Source organism: Chlamydotis macqueenii, chromosome 2, assembly GCF_036417535.1.
Source record: "Chlamydotis macqueenii isolate bChlMac1 chromosome 2, bChlMac1.mat, whole genome shotgun sequence".
Lineage (NCBI taxonomy): Eukaryota > Metazoa > Chordata > Aves > Otidiformes > Otididae > Chlamydotis > Chlamydotis macqueenii.
The window spans coordinates 71,912,828-71,939,071 of record NC_141557.1 but is presented as its reverse complement, the minus strand read 5'-3'; the positions used below and the strand labels follow the sequence as shown (position 1 = coordinate 71,939,071).

The following is a 26,244-nucleotide window of genomic DNA, read 5'->3' as shown; positions in this document are numbered from 1 at the left end:
TAGCACCCTCCAATTCTGATTAGCCTCTTGTTTATACCACATTGTGGTAAGCTAAGGCTGCATTGGCTCACTTAACCCTTCTAGAGGCACGAATGTAGTAACTCCTGTCTCCCTTGGAGAAAGGAAGGAACACCTCCCTCCACAGAGGGTTAGCGAGAGGCAGAGAAGTAATCCTGCAAAACTACCACCACCACCACCATGAAGACATCAAATGTTCTTGTTCTCATCTTAGTCCTGCTTTACATCAATGCCAGCACAGAATGGCCTACGCACACAGTCTGCAAAGAGGACAACTTGGAAATATATTACAAAAGCTGTGGTGAGATTTTTAATATTTCCATTTTCCTTATAGCTGGGCAACAAAGTTGTTCTTATGCAGTGAGAGAGGCTTATAAGCCAGGTAATGAATGGAAGGGTTATACTCTCAAGCCAGCACTGGGTTTCACAGCTAGAATATTTTCAGTCTTTTAAATATAGCTGGTTTGGTTAACACAGATACACAAATCTAATGGTATTTATATAGAAGATAATAAAGAGGAAATAATGTAATCTAATTCAGAATGATAAGCAGTTGTCAAAAATCCGGTTCAGCATGATGGAGATGACTAGGATTTTTACCTTGAAGTTAGGTTTAAAAAAAAAAAAAGACCCTAGATTATTATATTTTTTACCCCTGGGACAACACAGACTCTTCAACGCACTCATCTGCTGTTTCCTAACGTGCACCAAGGCTGTGGCAATCTGATTTTTGTCCTCCCACTTGGAGTGACAAGGGACTCAGCGTGACAGTGGGAGGGATTCGTGTTCTCTGCCGTTGCCACCGTGCTTAGCGAGACTTCAGCAGCAGCACTTAATAGAGGCATTTCCCAGGGTCTACGGGGTTTTGTTTGTTCTTTAAATCTGTAGAGAAGAAAAGGAGCAAGCGGCCCTGGAATGACTGAAAATGAATTCACCGAATCGTGCGCCTGCTTTCCACCTCTTGCTTTGCTGGCCTTGTGCCTCTCCTATTGTGCTGCTTTGCTTTACAACTGAGACAAAGGGAATTAGATTCACAGATGCCTCATTCATTTTCCACACGTGATGTGAAAAGCGATTCATGGCAAATGAGCACCCTAGAGTTTGTTTTTCCAATTCATCCTGATACAAAGGGTTTCCCAGGGGGGCATTTTCTCCCCTGTAGCTTTCATGCTGTTTTGCACACCCATTAAAATAAAGCCAGTAAGGGACAAGAGAAGTAAATAAATATTTGCAATGCTATTCTTTACTGGCCTGCTCCCGGGAAACTAAAGTCAGGCTTCACATATTACGAATGGCTATACCGCATTAGGAAAATATTTAATTAAATATTGAACATAAGCTTTGGTATTACCTTTATTTTAGTAAGAATTTATTGTGTAAGTCAATTCTGTTTCCTCAACAGGTCTCAGTTAGCATGAGATACCTTGACACACAGGCACAGGCTACAGTTTGAGCCAGTTCAAACGATGACGAAATTCGTCTGCTGGGCACGTGTCAGTCAGGCATTGCTTCTTACTATGCACATCACTGGCCTAGCTAACAAAATGCATTTGTTTGGAGCTTACGTGTCACTTATTTTGGTTTGCCACGCACAGAAACCTAAGAGGTACATTCATTCAGGAGGAATTCACAGCTTTTGAAGCACAAGAGAGATCATACAGGTCATGCTCCAACACAGAGTGGTTTTCTGTTCTCCTGGGCACAGCTATGGGAGGTGGGAAGATTACACAGACATAGAAAAACACAAGAATTAATGAGATTCCTTGTTTGAAGCCCAGTTCCTTGCTCCCTTACAGCTCTGGCAGATTCAGTTGCGGCAACACTCACAGCTGCTGTAACAATGTTCTGCCCTGCCTTTTTCCAGAGGCTACCACACCCGTAGCATCAGACCAGGATGTACCATCTGCATCTCTGCTGACCCACCTCGTAGCCTGGTAGCTTGCATAAAGTAGAAAAATATAAGGTGTTTTGGGCTCAACTCAAAAAATCTACAGGTGGGAATGATAAATCTGAGTACACTAGTCTACGTTCCCTTCAGAGAAGCCACTGCTCTTACTGAGCCCACCAGCAAGCTCACAATGGTGCCAAAGGTGCCAGTCACCCTTTCAGGAGAGGGGAAGCTTTGTCCCCACTGCATTTCACTGTAAAACACAGCTAGGCAGGCAGAATATAGCTTTGTTCTTTAGCTATGTCCTGTCAATTGTTCTCACCCAGGAGGCAACAGCTATGCAAGTGCCTAGGTTTGACAAGGCCCTTTCTCAACAAACCTTTTCATGAAAGCTTTGTAATGTCAGCGAGCACAGTCAATGCTAGGCAACTGCCCATACTCTTTAGCTGTTTCACGAGAAGACTGCCCCACATGTCCCTCCAGTCTGAAAAATCAACATGCTATTTCCTGCTCCACTGAAGATGCCAGAGTGACACATTTTGGGGATAGAGTGGCCACAGTGAGGTGTCTAGCATGAAATCTTGGGTAAAGGATTCCCTGTTGGCTTCAAGAGGGCCATGATTTCACCTCTGTTGTTGTTATAAACTCTAGAATATTATCAGGGAATCAAGGTTGAGTCAAGTAAAATTTAAGTTGAGAGAGTTTTAGCTAACTACCTCACAACTTCATTTCTGGAGCTGAATGCCCTCTATCAGCAAATTAATAGAGTTCAGTCTGAGCATTTAAAAAGGAGCTAAGTGTTCATTTTTACTTTGCAGTTTCAGATAGTCTCCTATAATGCAGTAAAAAAAAAATCTTACTAAAGGCAAAAGCATGAGCTAATATAACTGTGACAAATGTAGCAGAGAAGCTTAGGTGGATAACTGAAGACAGGTGGAGAAAGTGTAGCAGTCTCCTGTACCCAGGACCACATCCCAACTCCTTGCCACAGGCTCTTGCTCTAGCTGCATCCTGCCCCTATATAATGCATACGATACAGGCATGCATCAAGGCCTCAGTCTGTTGTCTGGATCCTTTAAAATGATCCCCATTCCCACCCAGCCACATCAGACTAAGTAACCAGGACCCCCAGGGGTGCATCAAAAGAAAGGGCTGGACAAGAACCCATTGATCAATATCATGTACTCACAAAAAAAAAAAAAAGTCATTTAAAAGAAATCAGGCAAAAACTCTCAGCAGCAATTCCACAGTGAGAAAGGCAGGCTGAGACACACATGGGTGGTCTAAAAGTAAAGTAAATAGACAGTATGCTGCCTCCTCTATATAACCACAGGAGACATAACACCGAGACAGTCTATAAATAGCAAGACATTTCCTATCAGTGCCACTCTTCCTCCTAGGAACAAGTGACGAAAAAAGAAGGAAGATCTCAAATGACCACAAATCACTTCAGAAACCTGGGCAGGGATCTTGAGATAAAAGCAGCGCAGGTTAACATCTCTGACTGAGAAAAGAGAACCGTAATTGGCAAGTCTATGCAGAGACATGAAAAGAACTTGCTACACAAATGGCTGATTCCTATCCCTTTTAATTTCACAGCAATTTTTACAGTAATAGTGCTTTTGATCTTTCCAGCTACATTTTAAAAGGAAATTGTCTGGGAAGGGAAAGGTGGGAAGGCAATGGGAGTGAAATGCCCCAAGTAGATTCCAGCACTATCTGAGTGTCAGTCACCCACCTCCAAATGCGAAGTGCAATGCAGTGAGAGACTACAAAATACACCTCTTAAACACGTCTACACGTCTACCAGCACCTGCTTCCAGACCATTCATGTAAGCCCAACTGTCTTAATTAGCCATTAAAACAATCTTAAAGTGTAGCATTCAAATGGGGCCCTCCTTCATAGGGTAAAGCAGGTGATTGCTGTTGCAGACACATGAAAACCATTTTCCAACTATTTCTACAGCTTGCTTTTAGAATGTAGTTGGGCCTAGGTCAACAAATCAGTGTTTCAGAATGCCTGGTTTTGTTTTGACCATCAAAACCAGACAAGTATGCTTGCTGATTAATAGAGGTCTACACTTAGATTAGGACTTGAGCTGCCCGAAACTGCAGACTTCTTAACAGTGCAGAAAAGGTAAGGAAGAAGGTTTTTAGAAAAGGTTTGGAGAGCATCAGCCATTAAGGACTTCGTTTTCTGTGTACAGGAGTAAATAACAGGGAATTTCATGGAGATCTTCAAGAGAGTCAAAGTAGCAGTATTTGAAGATGACATCTTGAGAGATATTCCCTAGGCTTTATAAAACACTGTTCAGACCACATGGGATTTTTTTACTATCACAGACAAACACATTTCTCAATTCATGTTTGACTTTCTTTGTTTTTTCTTTTTTCATCTAAAGCAAGGTTAAATAGCCACTAGCTGAAGTTTCAGGAAGAGCAATCAGTACTCATTTCAACCTCCAGAACCTAAATATGAAACTAGTTGCACCCTTCTTTATAAAATTTATAACTGCACATCTGCAGATTTTAAAATAATAAAACATATTTATGAATATGGGTAGCCATTTGCTTTAAATAATATTTTTTGCTAGACAGAGAAGCAGGGTCCTATGATCACCTAGGGAATTATTTTTACATGCCAGTGCCTCTTCCTAAATAGAGCAAAGTCAGACTGAACTTACATCCATCAAGCTCTATGACTGCTTGTATAGCTCTATGTCACACTTCAAGAAGGGTCATTTCTATAAAGCTTTTTCCTGCTCTGCATTGGTGCAGTAGGAGAGAGCAGCACTGCCCACTTCAGTACAAGCTTGCCCTGGATTGCCTTTACAGATAGATAAACTCTGTAAAGAAATGGCTTTTCTCTAAACTTGTGCGCTCAGACTTGGATCTCTTAAAATTGACGCTTGAAGCCAACAAGGTTATTCTGATGTAGAACCTGCTCTGTTCAGATAGCAGAGTATAAACACCCTCCTCTTGAACTCTGTTTGATGGAACTTTTCAGTGCTTAAAAAAAAAAAACCAGGAAAAAAGTGAAGACTGTTAGACTGGTTAGATTGCAATTTTCTGATTATTTGTCTGTCTGTACTGAATAGTTTCAGTCTTACTGGGTCCTCTTCATATGCTTAGCCCATCATATCCTTTCTCCTACATACCGAGAAATCGAATCTACTATTTATCTTAAAATCCTCTTTTTCCCTTTTTAGAAATAGACCTGTAACATCCATCCCTGCTCAATCAGCAATACCAGCTTGTAAACAAACCTGCTGAATTGTCGTCATTGTAACACTAATTTTACAGTACATCACTGTTTTCTATGTAAACCAATGTTACTAGTCCTTTTTCCTCCCTGGTCACAAACATCCTTTAACTAAAGGATGTAAGTAATCCAATAGCTTCAGCTGGCAAATAAAAGTCTGCAAAAATTCTCACCTCATGCATCTTCAGGGCAAACGTTCTTCTAGATACTTAGTAAAAGAAGGTTCTTTTTCCATTATTCTTTGGGGTTTTTTTTGGCAGATAGATTGAGCCAGATGCTTCTCTTGGACTTATTTATTTATTTCCCTCAAGCAGTCTCCAGCAATTGCTTCTGCTTCTAAATTATTTAAAGCCACATGACACCAACTCCCCTCTGATCTTTTGTTGCATAGATCACTAATGGGCAAACAATCAAAGAACTTCAGAATTTAACTTGAAAACATTTTGTTTGCTCTGTCCAAGCCGTGTTAGAGTCATAACCTTGCTGCTCTACTCATCTGGTATAGCTTACTTATTCCAGGGGGAAGGCCAGATGTTGACATGCATATTTCTGGCACCAGATCCTGACAAACAGAAGCTATCATCTGTATTAAGGTAGCATAGATACAACTGCGCATGCAAATCTTCTTTCAAACTTTTAGTCCCTCCATGAATTAAAACTACCTTATCTGTTTCACTCTCCTCTTAGAGAGGACTAAAATTTTCTTCTCCTATGTGACCTCTTAAGGTGGTTCTCATTTAATTTTACCTCTTCTTGCAGAGAGAGGAGAGTATTTAGTAAGTTTTAAAATGTAAATGCTAAGGAGGAGCAGGAGACAATTTCATACGTCCAAGGCACTCTGGCTAAAAGATTATGTTCAGCATCCAGACCTTGAACCATTTAGCAGAATCAACATTAATGCTTTCACTGAGACTAGTAGTGGAGAGAATTAACCTCAGCTGAACTTTTCCCACCACGCTTTACATTTTCTCATCTAATTTAGTTCTCAGAGGTTTCCTCAGTGTCCATTCTTCATGAAGGTCCTTTATCATGGACTACAAAAGAGTTGTTTATGTGTGATAACCCCTCTTATCTCCAGCTGCTAAGTCTAAACTAGGAGACACATTTTCCACCTATTGACTTTTGCCATATCTTCAGCTGCGGTAGCCGCTGAGTCACCAAGGAATTGCAAGAAGAAAAAGTAACAGCCCGCAAGACGAGCCATAGGAAAAGGTGTTCTCCCCTTTGGAACTAAATAGGAGAGCCATATCTAGAAAACTGTACATTGCATTACAGTCAAGAAGTACTGTGGGCAAGGCAGAACTGTCCTTTGCTACCACACGCTAAATTCGAGTCTCTGTGGAGGGAGCAGTCTAATATACTGAACAGGTGAGTCACAGCTTTGTTAACAGTTTGATGAAAATGTCAGACTAGCTTCCTGTATTACATAAAGTAGAAATTATCAGAAGGCACATTCACTGCATCAAGTCAGGAGCAGGATCAAACCACAGTGGCTCATAAGCGCTCCAGTGTAAAGCTTTCTGTGTAAGCATATGAAGCATTGCTAGGCTTTCTTGACACTGCCACACCATCTCATCTAGAGCTGTCACCAAGGACTCAAAATAGCTCTGGACCCTACAATGCTTACAGTTTACCAAAGAAAATAGAGGCAAGAGACCAGGTTCTTGCAGCCATTTAACATCCATCAGCAGATTATCCAGAATAATCTAAGAAAAAATAACACCTCAGAAAAATGAAACAAAAAAAAAAAGGACTTCAACATTACTGTGTGCCACTGCACCAACTTCAAGGAGGCTAATGGCAGCCTAAAACTAGGCAAGAACAGTGGTCATCAGGGACAACATACCTAAATATTCTGTACAGAACCACCACGTGCTGAATCCCAAACCCTTGATCTGTCCCAGATGCTGCCTTTAGACTCAGGAGAGCTTCCAGTTGCCAAAAGCTAGGATCTTGAAAACTACCACAAGTTAATTCCATGCACCAGTTTCCTCTTCACCTGAAGATGGATGGCTCCTATCAAATGATCCAGTGGCGATCAGGCATGCGGGAACTCAGCTAGTTTCCTCAGCAGAAGGAGCACGCCGTTCCAATTATAGCTTACTGCCACGCTCCTGCGGTGGATTTCAACCCATCCTGGGAAAATGGGAACATTTAGCCCATTTATATGCTGCTGATTACTGTTTTGTATAACCAGCAGTAAAGCCTGCTATTCCAGAGCATGGCATGTGTCTAACAGCAGGGCAGTTTCTAGTAATGTTTGGTTCTATTTCTGACACAAGTCTGCTGTGAATCCGCAGTCATACCGGCAAGCACTGATGTCCAGAGATCTGTCTCAAGTAGAGCAGTACTAAAAGAATGATAAAATAAACACATGAAGAGAGAAAAGACAGATCTGATTAGGAATACAGGCAGTTACTGTATGCATCTTACTCATGCAGTGCATGGTGTTTTCCTACCAACAGAACAGAAGAACAAAGACTTTCTTTCTCTAATACATTCCCTGCTGGGCCCAAATTAATGCAGTATTTCCTTTTTACACTGCTGTAGCTGAAGCCTGCCCTGCATCCCTCTCTCTCTCAAGCTAACTAGGACAAATCAGGATTATCAAATACAAATGCAGATCTGTATATGCTATCTCTCAAAGCTGGCATCTTTCAGTTTTGTCTTCTCAAACAGGCTTAGAAAAAGTTTTGTCATACCACACAGGCACAGAAACTCCACTTTACAAGTATCACCACGGACAAAAGGAAGGAAAGTCTCCCTGAACTTTCTGACACCAGGCCTCCCCTTGAGACCTGGCAAAGTCTTTGGCAAAGCTGCTTTATGTGCTGGTGAGACTCTCATCCCCAAACACAGCCCTCCAGCTTACAGGGGCTTCCCTCCAGCTCATCACACCACACAGCTCTTCGCCCAGGCCACCAGCAGCCCGATGGCCACAGGTGGCAGCTGTGTGACCTCAGCTTGGTACCAAGCAAACCTCTTCCTGTCTTCTCCATCTACCACACTTCAAGCCCTTTGCTCATGGGCTGAGCCCTCCATCCTGTATCTGTTCCTCACACCCCAAATGCTGCTACTGTTGCAGTCAGTGCCTCAGCAGCACCTTTGGAGAAGCTCCCAGCCTTCTGAGCTACTGTTTCTGAATACTTGCACATTTGGACATCAGTTACACTCAGTAAGTTTTGTTTGAAATAGTAAGAGACAAAGTCCTCATCCTTTATTTAAAATAATTTTGTAACACACTGGAATCACCTTGCTCCAAAACTAGGGCCACAAACACAGGCCAGTAATGTCTGTGCCTTCATCTAACCAAACTGTATATAACCGCTCTTTGCATTACCAGTGTTCAGTATTCTTGAGAGGAGTGGAAATTAATTAAATATTGCATAAACACTTTTTTTAACCATATTTTAAGTTTCTTTTGGTAGTGTTCTGGGGTTTTGTTTAGTTCATAGATTATACTGAGATCAAATCTTCAGGCTTCCCTCTGCAGCCACACAGGTTTTAGGAAGCAGTTATCCACTCCACCAGCCATCTCCCAGAACTTCAGGTTTAAGTAGACCTCAGAGACCACAGGTTGATAGCACTTTTTGCAGAGGGGAATTCCCACAGTCTGTACCCGCAGGACGTTAAGGATACAGGAACTGTAATATTCCCTATTCCTTCACCTTCGTGTTGCCTAAGCAAGTCAGAAAAGTGCAGGAGATAAAACATGCCACGACTTCTGCAAAGGAGGTCAGAGTGGCTGTCTGAACTAGGCAAATGTCCAGAGCTGGTCATGTCTGAGGTGAACGTCTTGGGATGAAGCATCCTCACGATTAACAAACTAGCCACAGCCATCATGAGTCTCACAACTTGTTCTGCTTCCCTCTGAGTAGAGGGTCCCTCTGCTTCTCCCAGCCATGTTTGGACACAGCAGTGGCATGCAGGGAAGGCAGACCCAAAGAGAAGCTCATTAAACTGAAGGTTCTCAAAGAAATCCAGATGCACAACTCAAGAGCTGCTAAGTCAGCTGATGCTTCCTCCTCAGTACCTTATAAGTTGATTCCAGTGTCAAATATAACCTTGAGCATTCAGGTTAATTCATTTAAATAGAGATTAAAGGGAAAATGTTGAGTGAATACATAAAGTCTGAGATCCCAAACAGTTCCTCATTCTTTCCCTCTCCTTTCATCACCTTGAATGTTGTAAGGACTAATGATTTAATTTTATTAAGAGCTTTGAAGGTGAGGAGTGTTGGGTAATTACTAAATATGTTTCTTCCTTGTGCTAATTCCCAGCTCCTCTAGCACCAGTCTGTCCTTGTATGACCCTCACCAAGTGCAGCTATGCACTTCCATTCAGTGGTGGCCTATCTGCTCCTAAAACGTTATTTTGAAGCATCCAAAGCTTATCAATTTGGAGAGTCTTCTCACCACTGCAAGACTTACAGATGTGGACTCTTACAAGCAAAGCTTGCCTGCTTGCTGCTCCTATTCACTTGTACCGGTGATTTTCATGCTTATATGGAAACAATGTGATTTTAGAGTAGGTTCAGATGAGAACCTACTCATGGGGCAGGGGGGGGAATAACATTCAGAGGCCATTGCACACCACCCCAGCAAAATTCCTATAACAGGTGCTTCCCGTCTGGCCATGCAGTTGCTGTGATGCCCCGTTAGTCATCTAGCAGCTCAGGCTGAGGGACATAGCCATAGCAGGTTAGCACATTATCATTCCCAGCTGTTCGCTTCATTTTCCTGCTGGAGGTCACTTCCCAGAGCACAGGAGGCTGAACAGAGACATGGGGTGTAAGGGCAGCCTCAGCTCACAGCCTTGCGGCTGGGTGCACACCCGTGTTCAGCAAGGAACATGAGCTGGTGGCCCCACAACTGCAGTGACTGAGGCATGAAAGTGCGTTCCCATCTGTCGACCTTGTTACTGTGGTAATAATCTCCACCAAAGGTACAAGGCTTGCAGCCAGGAGGGTCACACAGAAACACCACTATAAATGCATCCAAGTCAATTTACCTGTGAACCTTGTGCCAAGAACAAGAACAGAAAAAGAAACTACGAAGAAAAGGTGAGGAACTCATCTGAGCTTCCAGGCTGTACTATGCATATCTGCTCAGTCTTCTAGAAAAACCCAGTTAAATTCATCACAATTCATCACTGTGAGCACCTCACAATAGTAAGCCAGGCCGAAATCTTGCACTGTGGTGTCACTACAGGCCATACGCAAGGAAAAACACGTACCAAGCCAATACAGCAATAAAACTCCCGTAGGGTACTTGGGTAAGGGTGAAATGGGAGGTGAGATGCATGGGGTCAGCTGGGGCTATGCCACATAAGATGTCATCAGCAGCAAGATGCCAGGTACATCTCAAATTTACCTCTCACAAAGCAAGATTGTACTATAGAAGCCAATCTTCAGCGAGAGCTGTATATTCAGTGCTAGAGACAGTTGAGAGCTCAGTATTAGCCACAGGATCAAGTTCAAATAACAAGTCTAAGATCTTACAGCGCATTGATTGTTTACAAAAGCCGAAGACTTGCCTCTTTCTCAGAGCAGTTCTCTGAAAGATTTAGAACTGTCTAGAGAGAAACTTCAGTCAAAATCCTGCTCCCAGGCACCTTAATGCTAGCTCCAAATATGTTGCAGCCCAAGCCCTTCTCACACAGAGACACAAAAAATGCCCTTTTTTCCCCCCAGTAAGCAGATTTTCACTGATAAACCTCAATGCATTTGCAAAATTTCCAGCAACGTTTTAAGTGTCGGTAATATATCAAAGCTGAACTAGAAAAGCAAAACTCTGCAACCAGTTGAAGAGTTTCTAGCTTTAATTATGGAAGAGGGAGCAGATTGAAGGGAGTGGGTGGAGGGAAGTCTGGGAACATACAGTACTGTGCACCATGAAATGTTGCAGGGAAGTGGAAGGCTGAAGGGCAGCCCCACGTATTTTAGAGATTTAACGGTAAATGTTATTGCTCTGCACATGTGAAAGACATAACATGTATTTTTTTCAGTCTAACCAACTCACTTTAGATTGAGGCAAACAAGGAAGAATAAGTATTAAACCTCCATAAGAGACACACAGTGACTCACAGTTGTGCATCTGAGATGAAACACGAAAAAGGCAATTGCCTCGAGCTGCATTTGCCACGTGAGGGACTCCTCAACATCTAAAGAGCAGGAGTATGGCACACTGCCTTAGATCATAGTGTATAGCTGAATTTACAGACATCTTCACTTATCAAATGGTTAAGACCCATTATTTTCTTTAATTTCCCTATAGCAGCAACCTTTCTGCCAAGATGGTTTGGAATCCAGACTCCTTGGCACCATAGCTTTAGCAACACAGCCATCCTTTCAATTGATTTCAGCAGGAGGCCCCCACATACACCACAATGTCTGAGATGTTGGATTGCAAAGTCATAGCCTGAATTTCCTCAGGGAGATGGTCAGAAAATTAATTGGGGTTTCTTTTACCAGTGGAAAAGTTTACATTTCTCAGCAACAGAGTAACAACACAAAATCCAAGTGCTCCAATTCACAAATTTTGCTGGAATTCCTCATGTGAGTGCTTCCATGCTCTCTTCCTTTCTGGGGACCAGATAACATTTCTCTGGATACACCAGAGCCCCTATGCTGCATCACTAGCCGTACAGTAGTGCAACTCATGGCTACAATGCACCATGAAATATGTCATCTGGCAAAAGGGCTCAACCCATAGAAAAAACTAAACAAGTATGAGACATCTAAACTAAAACAGCCCTGAGGTCAGGTTCACTGTAAGAAGCCCATGCTTTCCAGAGAACCTTGGTTTCATGAACATTCCCTTTCCATCCAAACAGTTACTGATGAGAAATTTTGAACTAAAAATTCAACTTCTAGCCCTAATACCGTTATTCATTGTTGACTAAAGCATAGCCTAGTCTCTTCGGAAAGAGAAGAGCATTGTACATGTTGCAGTGCCATTTTTGACCATAGCTCCCTTTGGAAATTACAGAGTCAACAATTTTAGTCATTTGACAACAGCACTGTTTGTAGGCATCAATGCCCAAGTTGCTCTGAATCTGAGCAGCTGCTTCCTGAACCTTATCATCACACCACACACAAAACAGAAACCAGAGGAGCTCTTGCAGAAGTCCGGAGGAAAGCGGAAACCAAGCCCTGGGAGGTGGTAGAGACCAGAGGGGAAGCAGCCATAACGGTCCTGGAGAAAGGAGAAGTTGGACGTGCTTTCCAGCTGGAGCAGAAAACTGCTTTCCTACCCGATTGCAAGAGCTTCAGAAGTTGTAATAACAAACTGAGAACTGACAGGGATATGGAAAGGTAGGAAAGACAATCCTCTGACTCTTGTCACGCTTGAGCAGATAAACAACTCCAGAGACTAACTTTTTGTCCCAAGCAGATCATGCAACTGCAGAGACTGCTTTGGTGGTGTGGAGGACAAAATCTAGCACTGGAACACAGAGCTGTGGGAAATACCAGTGATTTATTTCCTTCCTTTAAACAGTTATTTTAATTTACCAGAACTGAGGACTTGGGAGTTCCTTTTGGGCCATACTGACAATCTGTGTGCTTGTAGAGCCCCCAGCTCCTCCCAGCACTTTAATTCATTTCATGCTCCCCTCTAAGTAATCAGCCTTGGGTCATCAAGGCTTGCTCCTTGACAGCTGCTACAGCTGTGGAGCACTGCTGCAAAAATAGGGTCAGACTATGGACATGCTAGCTCAGCCTCACAGAGGACACTAGTGGCTCAAGTTTCACCACAGTAAAGGAAAGTTCTCCCAACCCGTTATTTGCAATTCAATGAGAAGATTACCTCAAGCAACAACAACTTAGAAACAGTATTCAATTCCCAAGTATATATTTTGTCACCACTAGTTCTGTGTAAACCAGGGAGCCTATGACTGCTTCCACAGAGAAGGAAGCTGGACACACAGACTGGCTGGAAAACTCCCGTGAGGGACAATCCTATGCCTAAAGCAAGCATATAATCTTGAGCCTCAAAGGCTTCCAAGCTGGCCAAATCTTTCACCTCCAGCCATGGCTCTGGAAAACACTTGCACATGCTGTTGGTTGTGGCAGCTGAGCTGTCAGTTGTTGCTGCCAGCTGTCACCAAAGTGCGACACGTTGGCAAGCCTTCATCCACAGCATGGAGTCTCATGGAGGCTAGCAAGAACAAAGGTGGAAGTCAGGGCAAAGTAATTATGTTTTATATAAGAGTTTTGGAGCCTGATGCAGAGAAAAGGGTACTGTAGGAACTGGTAAGAGCCACGTCCATGTCAGTCATCAGCTGTAGGGCTCCTTTTGACCCCAGCTCTGCTGAAGTCCCCCAGAAAAGAAGAAACGTAGAATATTTCCTGGGTTAAAAATATCACATGATGGTGGACCCAGCATGAAATACTGCAGGATCTCAGTTACACAATTTTATTTTCATTTTTGGACTTTTCATCACACTTCAGGATTCAGTTTCCCAAGTAGCCTTGCCAAGCCTTCTTGTGATACAAACGAATTAAAAAACATCATCATAACCAATTGCTCATCAGTGCCAAGGAAGGAATGGTGATGTGCAGAGCTTGGGAAGAGCACTTGTGCTAAGACTTCACTGTTGAATGAGTATTGACTACCCACCACTGTGGGGGAACCTGCTTTCCCTGAACTTGGCTCATTTTCCCACACAGTACATTGTAGCCACATATAGGCCATCCTCTGAATGTGCTTCAGACTGAAGTGGTAGGAAAGACAGAAGCAGCTATTAAATACAGGGTATGGGAGCTTTGAGCACATCTTTGAGAATTTTTAAGGAATATGTAATCTGTTTTTTTATAACACTTCTATATTTCATTGTTTTCTTCTGTACAGTCAGTACCTCATTAAAAATACTTGTTACCCACTGCTTTCTGTCTCCAAACAGATGCCCAGCAAGATTTCGCTTTCAGCATTGACCATTGTTCTGATATCGCAACCCACACCTTTAACATCAGAGCTGCAATAGTCCTAAGTAAGTGAACTGCTATTTTCTCACCTCATAAACAGGCAATTCATGTGTGACTGCTGGTATTAAGTTAGTAAGGGTGACAAACTCCAATTAAATATGAATGGGCTCCATTTCTGATAAATTTCAAAACCTGTGCAGGGCTACAGAAGTGTCAGTTCCATTATCAGCTTGGACTCAGACTACATATGTCACCCTGAGCAGGTCATATCAGCCCTCAGCCCCTATTCCTCTCCTACCCTTCACTTATACACATGGATAACCAAGGTGGGGGCTGCTCTAGAACTTGTCTTCACAGCTAAGTCTTCTTGGGAGTGTTCTGTTACATGAGACAGCTACACCACCCACACTCCTGTGTCAGCACCAGCAGTGCTCGCCAAATAGCCAGGGTTGACCCTTGCAGGTAGGAGACTAAAGGGGCTCCTACAGGTTGGATGAGGCTCTGAGCAACCTGACCTAGTCGGGGATATCCCTGCTCCTTGCACAGGGGGGTTGGACTAGATGACCTTTGAAAGTCCCTTCCAACTCTAACCATTCTATGATTCTATAAGGTGCGGGCACCTCTGTGTCCTTCCTGGGCACGCAGAGTGTCATGCAGGGGAAGAGCTAGCCTGGGGCAACAGTCATGCCACCAGCTCACCACCTGTGCTAGCTGAAATTATACCCTTCAGCACTTGACTGATCAGCAATAAAAGGTCAAAAGCAGAACTGCATTTGAGATAATGGGCTGGGTGTGCAAGTCAGTATCAGCCATAGCTTGCTTTGTGACCCTTGCACAGAAAAGCCACCTTCTTGCAACCCTGTTGGCCCCAAGCTCACCTAGAACCTCTACTACCAGACCATAAATATGAGAGCACTGCTGTATGCTCCTGGTGCTGAAAACAAGTTTGCGTGCCAAGTATCTGTTAGCACTTGGGAATGCTTCCTTGCATGTAAAAGGTCTCCCCTCCTGTGAGGGATGCCGCCCTTTTGCCTTAGAAGTATCAATTTTCAGGTCACTGCAAAGTTAAAGAAGCCTGTAAAAATCACATTACAGGCATTTGCAAATACTTTTCCAACAACTTGGAATACAGGATCTCCCTCTAAATCCCCTAGCCTCACTGGCTGTACCTATGTTAGCAAGCCAGGCACAAGTAGGCAACCTCCCAGCACTGCCAAGCTGCTATCCTGGTCCCTAGCACAGGTTTGGCTCAGACCAGCTACTCTTATCCCACGCAACAAGTACAGGCCATAGGCTGCTCCCAGGGGCCCATTGGATAAGGTCCCTCTGCTAGGGACAGCAGGAAAGAAAGTTTAGATGTATAGATACAAGATTTACTAAGCCAGTTGGCCTCAGAGTCAGAGAACGGTCACAGGCACAGTTTATTTAACAATAAAGACATATGCTATTATGTGCCCTGTTATATACTTTAAGGGACTCAGAGACCTGTTCTGGAAGCATGGATTTCTATGTATTGGGAATTCTCAGTGAAGATAAAGCATTCAATGGCTTAAACAGCAGGGGAAAAAAAATTGAATCTTTTTAAAAATAAAGTAATAAACCTGTTTACTCTTGCACTTTCTCTGAGCTCCCCTTCTGCTTTGTGTGTAGGGCACAACATCAAGGAACTGTACATCAAGATTAACCTGATCATAAATGGGAAGACCATCTTGACCTACTCAGAGACGCTTTGTGAGCCGGGCCATTCTAAGCTTATTTTCTGTGGGAAGAAGAAAGGAGGTAATTTAGGTGGCACTCTTAAGTGTTTGATGGCTACTGAATACTCCAAGCAGGATGTACCCGCTGTGCTGTTGAATGCACCAATATATTGTAATGTTCTATTTACTTCAACAGCATGTTAATGGATGACAAACACAGTAGGACAGAGCCTGCTTTTTTTTTTATTTATTTCAGAGTCTGCTTTTTCCCCCTAACCTGTTTGCTTGCTTTTCTTTTAATCACAGAATACTGCATGCACATGGGATTTCAAGTCCATAAAAAAAAAACCAACTGTGGTAGCGTAACCCCATTCAACAGTAGAGAGTTAAGTTCTATTTGTAGCCACACGGTTGTCGTGTGAGGAAGAAGCATGAGAAAAATAAAGGCCAGTTCTGTAAAAGAAATGGCTGAGCAAACAAACAAGCCATTCTGAACATGTTCTTCACTATTAAGCAAGTAACACTTCCTGTCCTTCAAGCCAATTCTCAATTCACTTTAAGAGGAATTATGCTTGAATAAGGATATTCAGACCAAGATACTATTGATACCATCTTGTTTATGCTCAACATGTGCCTATGTGGCAGTTAGATTATTTCGGTTCATGCCAGTCAAACTGCCAACTGGTGCAGAGTTGCACTAGTTGGTTCACAGTGACATTAGCTGCCCCCAGAGAAAGCAGGCATCTTTGGTCCCAAAAGTGAGCCTGGGCACCTCAAGGTCCCTTCTACCCAGGCCAGGTAGTGCACAAGTAGTCATGGTATGTCCAGAAGAGCTATGGTCATGCCTCTGGACTGTAATGGCCATGTATCTTAAATGGATATTTTGAAATCCCTCTTACATCATGATCATCTCTTAAGGCTGATTTTAAAATAAACAGGTAGAGCCGCAGGAAAGTGTCAGAGTTCTTAGAGCATCAATTAGTTTCAGAAACTCTGCTTTCTCTCCATTCACTTGCACCCCCATCTTGATAACACTGCAATAATTAATGTGCAAGGGCTATGAGTTTAAAGACCACGCACAGCACCACTGCTAAGAAAGCCCCTGGAAAATTACTAAGACATTTCACACAGCATACACATATCACAAAGAATAATAGAGAAATGCTGCATGAGCAACAAATTATAATAAGATAGAAAAAGAAAAAAAAAATAATTCAGAAATTTCTTAAATTGTGTATTGAATTACAAGTGGAGAAAAAAAACCACCCACAGACCGACTAAAAAATTGTCTTATTCTAATTAAGTACTAAATAGCATCCTTTAGAAATCATATTAAGGAAAAGTAGAGTCAGTCCTGAGCTGAGCACAAACTGTTATTCACACATTAAGCCACAAAGCCAAAACCTCCTGGGGTTTCCAAGTCCCTTAATCTTAAACTGATGGGTGATTGTTTCTGCTAATTGAAGTACATTATGATATAAAACCATAGTTGGTTGTTTAAATAACACTATATATCTTCATTTAGAAGCATCTTTAAGTCAGTGCAAGGACCTCTGCCACACACTTTTTAATACACACACTCTTGTTCAGTAGCTGGTTTTGTTTAGTAATTAAGTCACAGTGGGGAAAAAGTGAACTTTCTCAGATTAAGGTTCAAGCTGAAAGTGTGGTATTTCTTAATTAGTTGACATTTGATTCTAACCCACGTTTTAGGGCACAGAATTGAGCTGAAGACCAATTTGAGGCAATTCAGCACAGCCATTAATTACCATATTAGCACAGCTGTAAATCTGACCTAATGCCTACACCGAAAGGACACTGTGAGTGGCCTAGCAAAGGTACAAAGGAGTGGATAAGCCCTTTCAACTGAAGCTTTTCATGCAGACCCCCTTTTTCCCTGTTGTACAGGCAACATTTCCAACATCTGTCCAGACTTGACCTCAGTTTAAATACAGTTCCACACAGAATTTGCTTGTCTTCCACAAGGAGGCCAAAATTTGCCTGTTCTTCCCTCTCCTAAAGTGAGATAAAAACATAGTTCTGCTACAGGCTTTGTTGGTCCACTCAGTTGTGTGGACGACCAGAGCAGAAGTTACAAGGAAAACAGACTTGTAAGAGTCAGATGTGGCAAAGTCTTGGATGTTTGGAATTGTTTTATTTCTCTTTGCTCTCCTATAATGCTACAGTTTTGCTATGACTGGAAATACTTTACGAGTCTTAATATAGCTGGAGGTTTCATGTTCATCTTAATCATATAGTATTTACTATTTATGTTAAGCAAAGGTCACATCTGGCACTGCTTACTACAACTCCTAAATAGGATTCCAAGATCTTTTTTCTTTGAGCTGAATGCCCGTTCTGTGAAGCTGTTAGCTCAAAGGTTGCAAGTAAATGGGCTGTCGTCAGTTTAAGAACAATAACAATAAAATAGTTAAATATACTAAATTCTTTGTGGCATAACATGAATTCAGCTCTTCCTCTTTTTTAGGAGAAAGTGCTGGTTATTTCCCATTTCCTCCAAAGAATATAGTTACATAAGACTTAACAGATTTCCCAATGCAATCACTAAAAGCAGAGAAAAAGACCTACCAGAGTAGGATTTAGCAACGTACCAACCACAACTTGCAGGCTTAAACAGAACATCCTGGCAAAAGACAGTTGTATCCTCTGCAGGTTTTCTTTCAGCCCCAACTGTTAAAGGCACCATCAGAGCCCTTGCATCATTCCTTGTGCACGCTCCCAAAACAAAGAGAAAGTCTCCCTTGCTTCAGACATTACACTATTGCCTCTTTCTGTTGGTGTTAGAGTAAGAAAGTTTCTAATACAGCGTTTGTGAAAAGTAGAGAACGTGGCATAAATTACAGAGCTGGGTATCACATTGAGAGTTTAGGTACACGTTCCCGAGAAAGCAGCCACACCACAAAGCTAGGTCTTTGGGCTGATATACAGTGCTGTCTTGCTTAGCACCTTCATCTTACTTTTTCCTTCCCAGTAAAGAGAGTGGCTGTTTCTCACTCAGCTATGTATTTATATACATTTTTCTCATTCAGCTATACATCTATAACTGGCAGTTATTCAGATCATTCCTGCATCCCTAAAACTCACAGAAGTTGTGTGTCAGTTGCATGGGTGCAAGATCGTGTCCTAGAAGAACTCCAACATAGAGCATTTAAGTTCTAAAAAGATTTAAAACAGAAAAAGGACGAGGTGGGTGCAGATGTACAAGGCCTTTATATAGCACAAGAGTGTGAGAACATTTAAAGATTTTCAGTGCAAGGAAGATTTGAGAGAGAGGAGTGAGAATTTCATTATAGGTGTTTTGTCAGGGATGAGAGGCATCTTCACGATAAATGATAACTAGTAACTTGAAGTTACTCAGGAAGTCCTTACTTACACATTTGAAAGCCCTGCTTCAGACTGGAAGCTACTAGAGGCCTGCTCACTGGCAGGAAAAGGACTAAGTTACTTTTGACAGAAACAGTGAAATAAAATCACCTTGAATCAATGTTACATTAGAAATGTTTTCCAGGGTACTCTACAGAAATCACCTTCAGTTAAATCTTCAAGAAAAAGGGCTGCAAATGGAAGGTGGACTGAAAGCACATCACTGATGACTTCATGCTTAACAAATACCATAACTTACCAGCAGACCTTTAAAGACATAAGGGAATTTTTAATTTAAAAAATGCACTCATGATTTATGCTTTTCCCAATGTTCGTACATTTTTGCACCTACATTTGGACTTGCTCTGAAAAGGCCACAGAATTCTTTCAATGAGGTAGGCTCAGTCTTTGTGACAGTTACACTTTCTGCAGCAGATGTGTTCATCCTTTTTCAATGAAGGAATCAGAAAATTGATGAATATATGGAGAAAAATGTATGAGTATATGAAGAATACTGTGATAAACTACAGTCCTTAAAGTCTTGAAGGATGTTTACACTTCTGGAACTACAGCAGAAATCCTCATGCAAGAGGAATATTGAATGGGCTCTGGAAAGCCTGATCCAGCCAGCATAGGCACTAAGGAGGTTGCCATGGTCCAAAGTGAATATGAATGATAGCATTCAGATACATGGATACGTATAATTTCCTGGCACGTCTCAGACAGCTGAAAATGAAAGCTGTCCTTGCTTTCCTACCATGACATATTTACCAAGCAGCATAGTCCTTTCCCACCCCCCACATTGTTGAAGCAAGGAAGGTCACGAGTTTTCTACAGGCCTGGTTATAAAATCACAGAACTACTGAGGTTAGGAGGGACCTTTAAAAGGTCAATTAGTCCAGTTCCCATCTACCCAAGCAAGGCCACCTACAGCAAGTTGCCCAGGACCACATCTAGGCAGGGTTTTTTAATATATTCAACAATGGTGATTCCACAACCTCTCTGGACAACCTCTGCCAGTGTTCAGTCACCCTTAGAGTAAAAAATTCTTTCCTGATATTCAGGAGAAACCTCGTGTTTCAGTTTGTGCTCACTGTTTCTTATCCTGTCACTGGAAAGAGCCTGGCTCTGTCCTCTTTACACCCTCCCTTCAGGTATTTGAACATATTGATGTTTCCCCCTAATCTTTCTGTTCTCTAGGCTGAATAGTCCCAGCTCCCTCAGCCTCTCCTCATTGGAGAGATGTTCCAGTCCCTTAATCACATCAGTGGCCCTTCACTGGACTCTCTCCCACAGTTCCATATGATGAATAACCGTGAACCACTGCAAGACCTCTGGTTAGAAGGAGCTAAATAAGGGCAGTGCTGAAGCATAAAGCAGTAAACACGGACCTCAAACTGAACATACAGCACGTACAGTTTTAGGCTTCCTAAGAGATGATACAGCCTATGAGTGACTCCATTGATTACTGAGCAAAGGCATCACTACCACAAACCATAGCAATTATTCATTTTAAAATATAGGCTTTGAAGGGCTTGAATGCTGCATCTGTATGTTTAGATTCTGGATGACTTTCCGACAGCCTATGTGAGACCCTAATAAGCCACATGTTCCAAGAGGACTTTCCATGTCCCTGTGAAGAACTTTGGGGTAGGGTGATTGTTCACAGACCAGTTTCTTCTCAACTCTCCTCTGCTGCCATCCAAGATTTTCTAGGCTCAGAGTTGACTGAAGGAGGGACAGTCAAACAAGGCTTGCTACTGAACAAAAGGACAAACAAACCATGAGCTACACCATTGCATGGTCCCCACCACCCTGAGGGGGCAGCTCACAACGTGGCTTAGCACACATCAACACACATACAGCTCAAGTCCCAAGGGAGTCACTCATCACCCAAGTCATGCAGTTTGCAGTGCCTTTAACTCCCATTTAGATTCTAGTAAGTTGCAAACTGAGAAGTGGGCTGTACTGTATTTTTAAAATTCTTGAGTCACTGCTTTCTGCAGCAGAGACGTGTATTTCAGACTCCAGTGCTCTTGCTTCACGTACAGAAGCAAGTGACAATGCTGACTGCTCTTTAAAAAGGAAAAGATTTCTTGCTGTCCAGGTGAAGTAGCCAGGAATACAGAGGAGAAATAGTTAGAGTAACAATCCAAAACATACTTATTCTACTCTGTTTTGGTACTAGGGTTTTCAGAGCACCACTGAGAAGTTCTGCATCTTCACCTCCAAGAATCACCAGGGCATTACATTTAAAAAAACCCCTCATTAATGCAAAGGGGTGGGACATTGGTGATGTCTCAGGTTTCTCCTACTCTTTTCCTAGTTTATCTTATAGTCATGATTCTTTCATATAAGTTTGTTACAAGGCATTGACTAACATTTTATAGCATGCATGGGGAAGACCTTCTGTGGACTCTTTTCCAAGTCAGATACCTACTCTGCATGGTGAGATGGACCATATGACATAAACATGTTGCAAACCTTTTGTCCAACTGTTCAGAAAAAAAAAAGACTTAAACCAACACAGAGAGACTGGACTAAAACAACTCTCTAGAAGTGACAAGCATCAAGATGCCAGCACATAGTCATATAAATACGATGAAACACTCCTCTGTCACTGTCAAAGTAAAGAATATTTTATGACACCTACAAAAGAGAATCCTTAAACAGTTCTTAGACTTTTCCACAACTTGCAGAGGGCAAGTTGTGCAAGAAATTCAAAAATACTGAAACATCTACAAATTATATTTTCAGTCAAGTCTACACAGTTTGGCCCAGTAAGCTATGAAAAAGTAGGAGGAACTGCAAAACAGCTTGCTAATTCTGTCCATTAATGCTAAAGTTACCCTTTCTTCAACAGCAAAGAGCAAGCATGCCTTGTGATTAGGGAGATGAGGATTGGAAGGTGAAACTCCTGGGCTCTATTCCAGTCACCAACACAACTTGTGATGGCTTTAGCACATCATGTAACTCCTTGGTGAACAGTCCCTCAGCAGTGAGATAGACATGTTCTTATTACTTTAAGGTCATGTTTAGCAAGCAGTCAGAAGTTCACACCTACAGAGACACTCAGCTCACATTGGTTTTTCTTCAAGTTACCAAAACAGCACAGTTAAACTATTGCAGCTGCAGGTGTTTAACAGATCATGCTAAAGGTCTTGTGTCTGGCAGTCGTGGTTCCCCCCCCCCCACCCCCTTTCATTTCTCCATTTGGAAGCTGCATGCTGACATAGGAACACCCACCCAGTAGTGCAAAGCAATGCCTCTACCCTCTCCTCAGGGACTACAGATCCTTCTTTAGCTCAGGCTCTGCTGTACCTTCCCCATAAGGCAGTGCACATCCTGACATTTCTCTCAGGGCTGTTGCAAAACTGTGTATAGAGCCCTTTGCAGTTCCATAACACTTGTCACTGGAGCACTTTGAAATGCTATTACAAAAACCATCAATGATCAGCTGCTCATTTCCTTCATGTGTTGCATGTCTAACCACCCATCACCATTTTTGCTTTTCAGAACACCTCTACTATGAGGGACCAGTCACACTGGGAATCAAAGAAATCCCACAGGTAAGTTGGTCACAGCTGTGCTCCCAAGTAAAAGGGCTTTCCAGATGACATGATTAGAGGACTACCAGCAATCACATCAGCAGGCAGTATTCTAGGCACTGCTCTGAATTTCCTGGTCATCCATTACAGATGCTCCTTTTAAACAGCCTTCTCCACACTCAGCTAAGTCTCCTTCTTAAAAGTCAAACAAATCACATTGCAAAGCAAGATAAATGCTGAATGCACCACAATGTCTCTCAACCAGACACAACATGAAGTGATATTGGACCAGTAAATAACAAAGGATTTTTAGCCATATACACAAAGAGGCTAGATTGAAGGGGAGAAGGAAAGATCTGGATCATAAAGGCATCTGGTTGAGAATGTGGTGAAGAAAGAATCATGGTCACCACTTCAAAAGCACACAATTCAGGTGGTCAGTCAAACAGTGCTTAGATATACTCACAGAGAGAAGCACAGTAGGAGCTCTCAGTTCTTCAGCAGCAACATAAAACCTATGTCACAGCCTCAAAGATGAGGTCTGGGGCCTGCTCAGCACCAGATTGGTCCAGGAAAAGGAGAAGACAGGATCAGAACAGGGATACAGAACAAGGACTAAGTCCCAGAGATCTAGGCTTGCCAAAACCTGCAGAGGTGATGACAAGGATAGCTGGCTTTTGGCGGGATCGAGCCTCCATAACAGCTACCATCTCAGAGGTTTCAGTCTTCCCTTGGTGACAGCAGCAATCACAACCTTCATTTTCTAAGGCTCTCACATGAGGAGCTGGGCCCACTTATGCAGACTGTTATCCCACCCTTACCAGGCTGTTTTGAACAATGCCTTTTGTTCTCTCACACTGGAGTGGCCAAGCTCATGTCAGTCAGCATCCTGTTCCAGAATCAGCTTTACTAACATACTGAGGACACTTAAGGCTCTAGACAAAATGAGGAACAGGTCTTTAAACCAAGAGGAAGCCCTAGAAATATTCACACAGACCAATAAAACTCCAGTTCTGGGCAAATTAGCTGAATTTGGAGCCAGAAATTCTAAGACTGTTCGCAATCCTCTTAATAACAATTTCTACCCATGAGCAAAAAAATTATTCTGTAGGAGAAAAAAATTTAATCACTAATGAGCAATGGAAATGAATTATTATAAACTCCGTTGCATGAATCAAACTATAAGCTTTTGGAGAAAGGGAATAGGAAGCCTTTTTTTTTGGTCAATTAATCAATCAGGCAAATAACACCATCCTTCCATGCCAGCAATAAGGAGTTATTCCATGCAGCAATTGTCTTCTGCTCATTACAAAGAGCAGCCTCCTCTGACCAGCCTGAAGGACATTTGCACAGTCTGCACGGCAATTACAACAAGGCTGTATTCTCATGAGCATGTTGCCATTGGGCCTCTCTCTAAATTTGGATGTTACACTTAGCTTGAACCTCTCTGTGAGGATGCAGGCCAGTTATTGCTTTAGAAATCCCATGGTAAAAGGCAAATGCCAAGAAGCTTGACTCATTCTAGCTGCACCTCCTTCTGCCCCACAACCAGCAGAGTCCCAAGCAGGGCAAGAGCTCTCTGTGGTTCACAGCCAGCAGGACACCTCTGCCAAGCTCTTGTGCCCCAGGTTTTGCTCCCCTCCACACTTCAGAAAAAAAATAAAGTATTGCAGTGTCAGCAATCTAGATGACCAATATAAAGAAGCCATGGCTTCTTTAAGGTTGAGATTCTTCGCACTGCAATGATACAAGTTCTCCCCAAAGCCTGAATTATTAGTAGCTTTAACTACACAACTTGAAATTAAACTACCTGTTGTTTTATTATATAGCAATTCATCACAGATTGAGTCATCTACACACGCACATCCCCCAAGGTGCTCTTTTATAAAAATTCATATTGATAACAGTGTACACACTGAACAACAAGATCCAAGGAAGAGAAGTGCCAGACAACTGAGCACCTCTTCCCCTTTCAGTTACTAAAAAGCACAGGCCATATTGTGCTTACTCATAAGAAACATGAGAAGTTACACAGATTTGAAAGGAATTTTTATGCATCAAAACATTTTGTTCCCCTTGCGCTGTTTTAATTTTGAACTTGTGCTGTCAGCATTGATATCCCTGATGAGAGTATTTTGGCAGCAAATACGGGCAAATCGTTTACCGGTTCTGAAACATTTGAACAGGAAATGTTTTGGAAGAACTTGATGGGAAAGTGTTATTCTGTTTCTAGGAAGAGGACTTCCTCATAGAAACAGCAGCAGTTATGTATTACTGATGGGCTCATCTCTTGCTTTGTGTTTGTCTCATACAGGGAGATTACACTATTTCAGCAAAGCTGACTAATGAAGATCACGTCATTGTTGCTTGCGCTGATTTTACTGTGAAAAATTATTTAGACTACTATTAGCAACAAGCTAATTTCATGAAAGCTACAGACTACTAAAGCTACTCAACTCAAGCGAGCTGCTTCCATGCTACAATGATTCTGAAGGAAATGATCCCCACATGGTGGCTCTGATGCTATTCCTCTTTATAATTCACTATTTTCAAAAAGTCACTAGACCCTCTAGTGGTAATTTTATCTCTACATCCACACTGTAGCCCACTTTTTGCTTCTAATATGTACAGCTGCAAGTAGAAAGTATTTGATACCAACACTCTCATCTTAGGATGAAAATAGCACGAGGCAGAACAAGTGAGAACCTAAACTTTTTTTTTTTTTTCAGTAAGTTCTGGAGGTATCCATTTCTAACACAGGCAAAGGTGACTTTCATATGTACCACATATTACACAGTTACAGCAGTCAACGCTTTCAGTCTTCTCTTGGGCCTGACTGGAGCCTCCACTAGTATAGCTTTTGTTATAACCGCAGAATAAAGACCAAATAGGATAAACATGCCTTTTTTCCAGTGATCCATATCCCATCACTGGATTCATATCACACAAGTCTTCTGGAGTCTACCTGGAATTTTTTGTTCTTTAATGTCTTAAGTGATCTATGAATCATTCTGTACCTAAGCTATGTGCTCTTCTTGCTTCTCAATAAATACACAATGAATTTTTTTTTCTCATTTTTTCCTCACAATTCTGGGATCTATCAAAAGCTTAAAGTGGGGGTGTGGGGGGCAGGGAGAGATTGAGGGAAACAAATTAAATGAGCACTTTTTTTTTTTTTAAATTTATCAGTCATGTTGACACACATTTCATGTTAGTAGAGGACAAAATGTTCCTTGCTTTGACCATGAAGCCCCAGGAGAAGTAAACACAGATTACATTCCCAGGTGCAGCACATCCCCAAACCCTCTCATTCCAGGAGCCTTTGCAGCTGGCATAGCTGATGGGTAGGTAGATAACCAAGCATGGGGCAGTATATGGGATTAGGATCTTGGGTTAGAGAGTGTGGAGACCTGTTTGGGAGACTTGAAGCTTAGGGGAATGATCAGGAGTAGGGTTGAGTTCTGATTTGGAAAGGTATGGGCAGGAATCAGAGCCACAGGAGGACTCTGGAGCTGAGCACA

At 42.2% G+C, this 26,244-nt stretch overlaps 1 protein-coding gene across 1 annotated transcript; it reads left to right on the top strand.

The window, feature by feature from the left end:
* LY86 (lymphocyte antigen 86) lies at window positions 1–25,789 on the top strand. The gene is made up of 5 exons (XM_010130855.2): window positions 1–319; window positions 14,073–14,159; window positions 15,745–15,873; window positions 22,692–22,744; window positions 25,038–25,789. Exons 1-5 carry the CDS (start codon window positions 199–201, stop codon window positions 25,131–25,133), a joined length of 486 nt encoding a protein of 161 aa, XP_010129157.1. The 5' UTR covers window positions 1–198; the 3' UTR covers window positions 25,134–25,789.
* The last annotated feature ends 455 nt before the right edge of the window (window positions 25,790–26,244 follow it).